This window comes from Colobus angolensis, unplaced genomic scaffold (genome assembly GCF_000951035.1).
Source record: "Colobus angolensis palliatus isolate OR3802 unplaced genomic scaffold, Cang.pa_1.0 Scaffold24, whole genome shotgun sequence".
NCBI lineage: Eukaryota > Metazoa > Chordata > Mammalia > Primates > Cercopithecidae > Colobus > Colobus angolensis.
Genome location: NW_012115599.1, coordinates 13,487,137 through 13,491,861, shown reverse-complemented (window position 1 = coordinate 13,491,861; position 4,725 = coordinate 13,487,137). Strand labels below are relative to the sequence as shown.

Sequence of the window (4,725 nt, the reverse complement as noted above, 5' to 3'; positions counted from 1 at the left end):
CCTGCCCGGCCCGCGTGCTCACTGGTGCACTTCTTGACGTGGCTGCCCTTCTTGAGGGCGTGGCGGCTCAGCTTGCAGTGGAAATTGTCCTCCCAGAACTCAGCAAACCAGATGTTGCGCCGGTTGTTGTCCAGCGTGCGGCTGGAGAAGTAGCGGTCGAAGCCTGGCAGGGAACCGGGACGTCAGGGCCTCACTGGCCTCCTTCCCACCAGCCCCAGCCCTTCCCGCCTCCCCCAGGATAAGAGATGGTCCAGGCGGAGGGAGAGAGACCGGGAGGAGCACATCCTCTGATCCAGGAGAAAACAAAATGTGGAGCATTTCATTTCATTCAAAATGAAAAGAGCTGTATTAGGTCCCAGGGGGAGCGTGTGTAATCTACAACTGCTGCCTTTATGGAAGAGAAGCACACCGATGAGGATGTTTCCGCGGCCTTGAACCGCTGCAATGCTAACAGCGGCTTTGAGAAGGGGCCGCCTGGGAGTCCTGAGATTACAGCACAGAGGCTGGTGGGGCTGCCCAACCCTGGGAGCACCTGAAGAGGAGACCAGGTCAGACAAGAAGGGAGGGGACCACCCAGGTCACACAGCGTAGACCAGGACCTGGACCTTCTCCCTTCACATCCAGGACGTCCCGGTCACTGACAGAGGCCGCCTCCCTCTTCCACATGCTCTGCATGGCTCACAGTTCTGCTCTCAGCCTGGGAAACCATGTCCTAGGGTGGGCAGGCTGGCGTTGAACAACAACCTCTCCTCCTCCCAGACGCCCCTCCTGCCATACTGACTGTTCCCAGCACTGTGGACTGAGCTGCTCTGTATGGGCCAGAGGCCTGAAAGCTCAGTGGGGCCCACGTGGAGCTTCCTGCCCATGGAAGTGTCCAAGTGGAAGCAAAATGACTGGCCATGTGGCAGGAGACGCACTGGCATCGAGCAGGAGGTTTGGCCTGCAGTAGGATTTCTCGGCCTCGGCACTGTGGACACTCTGGGTGGGATAATTACTGTGGGGGGTGCCCTATGCACCCTAGGATGCTGAGCAGCACCCCGACCTCTACGCACTGGATGCCAGCAGCAGCATCCCCAAATTGTGACAACCGAAAATGGCTCCAGAAATTGTCAAATGTCCCCTTAGGGGGCAAAATCATCCCCAGATGAGGACCATTGTTCTAAAAGCTTCTCTAATGTTGCTGGGAGAAAAGGTACTTGTCAGGCAAGTCCTGGATTCCGGTCCCAACTCTGCCACTCGCTGCACTGTGTGTATCTCAAGCTCTCTGAGCCCAGCGTATCCACCTACTAAATGTGGGGAAGAATGCATCACAGGGCTGTTGGGGAGGCTAAAGGAGATGTCCGTAAGGGTCCTGGCATTGGTAAGCACCACAGCAGTTATTGTTATGTTGTGTTTATTATGGCTGGGGGTGGTGTGGAAATTCTCACTATGTGTGTGTGGTGGGTGGGTGGGGGGGTGTTGGATGTGTGATGGGGTAAGGGATGTGGGGATGGATCAGCCAGGAAGGCATGAGTCTGAGAGGACCGGGGCTGGGCAGAGGTGGTTCTGGAGCCTGAGTCAGACATGGGGCAGGTGTGGATGTGGGGGGACGGATGTGGTCTTTGCAGGGACAGGCATGGGCCTGGGGGATCACACTGGGCCTGTAGGCAGGCGTAAGCCCAGTGGGGCAGGTTTGGATGACAGGGTAGCCATGAGCCTATGGACAGGTATGGGCCAGGGCTAGAAGGAGTCATGGGCCAGGGAGCTCCCTCTGCCTCAGGATGAAGAGAGGACACTGCTGTGTGACTTTGAGCAAGTCCCTCCCTTCATCAGGCCTCCGTGTCTTGGGAAGTGCCTTGGAGAGGCAGATGTCTGCGGTCCCTCCCAGCTCCATTAATGCTGGATTCTATTGAAGGGAGGGAGGGCAGGGAAGAAGAAGGCCCAGGGAGCCTCCTTCTCATGGTGAAGCCTGCCAGGTCCCTGCCCATCAGGCCATTAACGGGAACATCACACCTCACTCTCTGTGAAGTTCTGGACAGAGAAGTTCGTTCCTGCCCAGGTGACTGTGGGTTCTGCTCTGAGAAGAGGGGATTCAGGGCGAGGCAGGCCCAACCTCAGCACCATCCCGGGGCCTGCCAACCCCAGGCAGTCTCTGCAGGAAAGGCCTGTCCTGTAGCCCTGGCAGGCCGGCTCCCAGCCTCTTCCAGCAGTGGACTCTCCACACACCTTCCACCCCAAAATTGTCTGAGAAGAGAGGAGGGAAGGTCTTGAATCTGGATTCAAATTCTGCTGTGTTGCGTGTGGCCTGAAAGAGCTCCCAGTCCAGAACCTCAGAACATAAGAGGCTGTGGGCTGCCGGGTGCGGTGGCTCACGCCTGTAATCCCAGCACTTTAGGAGGCCAAGGCGGGCAGATAACGAGGTCAGAAGATCGAGATGATCCTGGCTAACACGGTGAAACCCCGTCTCTACTAAAAATGCAAAAAAATTAGCCAGGCATGGTGGTGGGCACCTGTAGTCCCAGCTACTCGGGAAGCTGAGGGAAGAGAATGGCATGAACCTGGGAGGCGGAGCTTGCAGTGAGCTGAGATAGCGCCACTGGACTCCAGCCTGGGTGACAGAGCGAGACTCCGAAACAAAAAAAAAAGAGGCTGTGGGCCAAAGAAGAGGAAAGGAAGGATATGGAAAGAGGAGGAGCAGGAGGGGAAGGAAGCCGAGGAGGGACGGCAGGAGGAGCAGTCCAGGTGCCGACCACCTGCACCTGCCCGGCCTTACCTCGTACAGACATCCTCTTGGGGAGGATCGTGACAGCGCCCTCAGCCACCTCCTCCAGGTGCAGTACAGGTGCAATCTTGGAGCCCCAGCTGTCAGAGCCCATCCAGAAGAAATGGCCTGTCTGGTTGGCCCTTCGTGCTGCCTCCAGCACACGCCTGTAGGAACACACACCAGCCCAGCCCAGCCGTGTCTGTCCATTCAACTGCCCCCACTCCTGGTCACACTTGCTTTGGGCCCACGTCCCTGACCCCCAGAAGCCCAGGGTCCACAACTGTCCCAGCACCCATGCTTTCACCCCCAACTCGTGGATTCCCCCTACCCCCTGCCCCCACCTGCCCATAGACCCCTGGCTACTGCCTCTTCCAACCTGCCTGCCCCTGGGCCCACGCCCGCTGCAGACCCAGTGTGATTCTCCAGGCCCACATCCGTCCCTGCAACGACCACACCTGTCCCCCCAGATCCACACCCGTCCCACATCTGACTCAGGCCCCAGAACCACCTCTGCCCAGCCTCGGTCCCCTGAGATGCATGCTTTCCTGGCTCATCCATCCCCACATTCCTTGCCCATTCTCACACGCATCCACCATCAAACAATGGCCGCCCTCACCCCGCTGCACATGCTGCCTTCTGCCCGCAGCTCCCTCTTCATTCACCGCCCTCTGTGCCAAAATTCCAGGTCCTTCAGAGAGCTGCTCCCCACACCCTGAGTGGGAGTGGGTGATGGAGGGAGATGGGTGTGGAGCCAGCCGCCCAGTGCTCACACACAGCCCAGTCTGCCTATGATGGTAATATAAATCAAACCAGGGACCCGAGAGCCCAGCCCGGGGCCGAGAAGCCCACAGCAAGCGCTCAGCTGGGACCTCATGGAGGCATGAATTAAGTGGCCCTTCAAAGACATCTTGGAGGGGAAAAACAAGGAGGAATGGGCAGAATTCCCCTAACCCAGCTCCCACGAAGAGAGACTGAGGTAGGGAGGAGGCAAGGAACTTGCTCACAGTCACACAGCAAGTGAGAGGCTGTGATACTACAAACTGTCCAGGCCCTTCCGTCGGTGAGGACCAGGGCACAGACTCCAGGGCCTAGGGGTGGCTGCTGGGCCTGTGCAGGAGGCAGCCAGCTGGGGCTGGAGGGCCTGGGCTTCCAGGAAGAAACAAATGTTTCCAGGCCCCAGAGCTTTCACCTGAGCTGGCCTTGTCCATCTCATCCCACCCCAACCTCCTCCATCATCTCCCAACTCCTGAGGCTTTCCAGCCCCACTCACTGGTGTAGCCCCCCCACAGCCTAGGTTACCACTAATGGCATGTAAGGCTGCTCTCAGAACCCACACCCACACCCTATTAATACCCGTCTGCATCCGGCCAGCCCGAGATGGCCAGAGCTCCCAACCATCCAGCCCTGCAGAGTCACCCGGATTTATTTTTACTTCTGTTTGCTTCTGAAAATGCATGTGGATTTCCAGAAATGACCCCCGCCTCCTACCCCACTTCCCACAGCCTGCTCCGGAAGTCAGTCTAGCTCCCTTCCAGCTCTCCCTTAGGGGCCTCTTTGCTGGGACAAAAGGCCCAGTGCTTTCAGCCCCCCTCCCAGAATGTGGGTCCATCTGAATGAAGGTATCCTCAAAAACAGCAGGCCTGGAGTGAGCTGCATAGCTGGGTGGGGTGTGGGAGCCAAGTCTTGCCAGGCTTTGGGACGGGAGTAAGGGGCAGGAGTTGGGGAGCAGGGCCTGGTGGCTCAGAAGCTTCCCCAGGAGCTGGCTGAGCAGTGGCCATCATAAACGTTCAGAGCCAGAACTCAGGGGACCTGCACGCCTCAAGGGACTGGGTGCCACCTCTGTGCAGCTCTGAGGCTGTCAGGATGGGGCTTGAGGGCCTCCCCTCCCTGGTCTTTCGCTGCCTGAGACACCACCATTGCAGCTGGTCCTTTTGGCTTTTGAGGCCGTGATGGTCTTCCAGAAGCCCTCCTCCAGTCCTCCA

At 58.4% G+C, this 4,725-nt stretch overlaps 1 protein-coding gene across 5 annotated transcripts in view; it reads right to left on the bottom strand.

Annotated features, from left to right (window-relative positions):
* GRM4 (glutamate receptor, metabotropic 4) overlaps positions 1-4,725 on the bottom strand; it is a 135,059-nt gene that overhangs the window by 33,443 nt on the left and 96,891 nt on the right. For all 5 annotated transcript variants that reach the window (XM_011945437.1, XM_011945435.1, XM_011945439.1 and 2 more), the window contains 2 exons: positions 2,753-2,907; positions 23-163 (listed from right to left, as the gene is read on the bottom strand). In XM_011945437.1, coding sequence (XP_011800827.1) covers positions 23-163; positions 2,753-2,907 — 296 coding nt within the window. The remainder of the gene's footprint in view (positions 1-22; positions 164-2,752; positions 2,908-4,725) is intronic.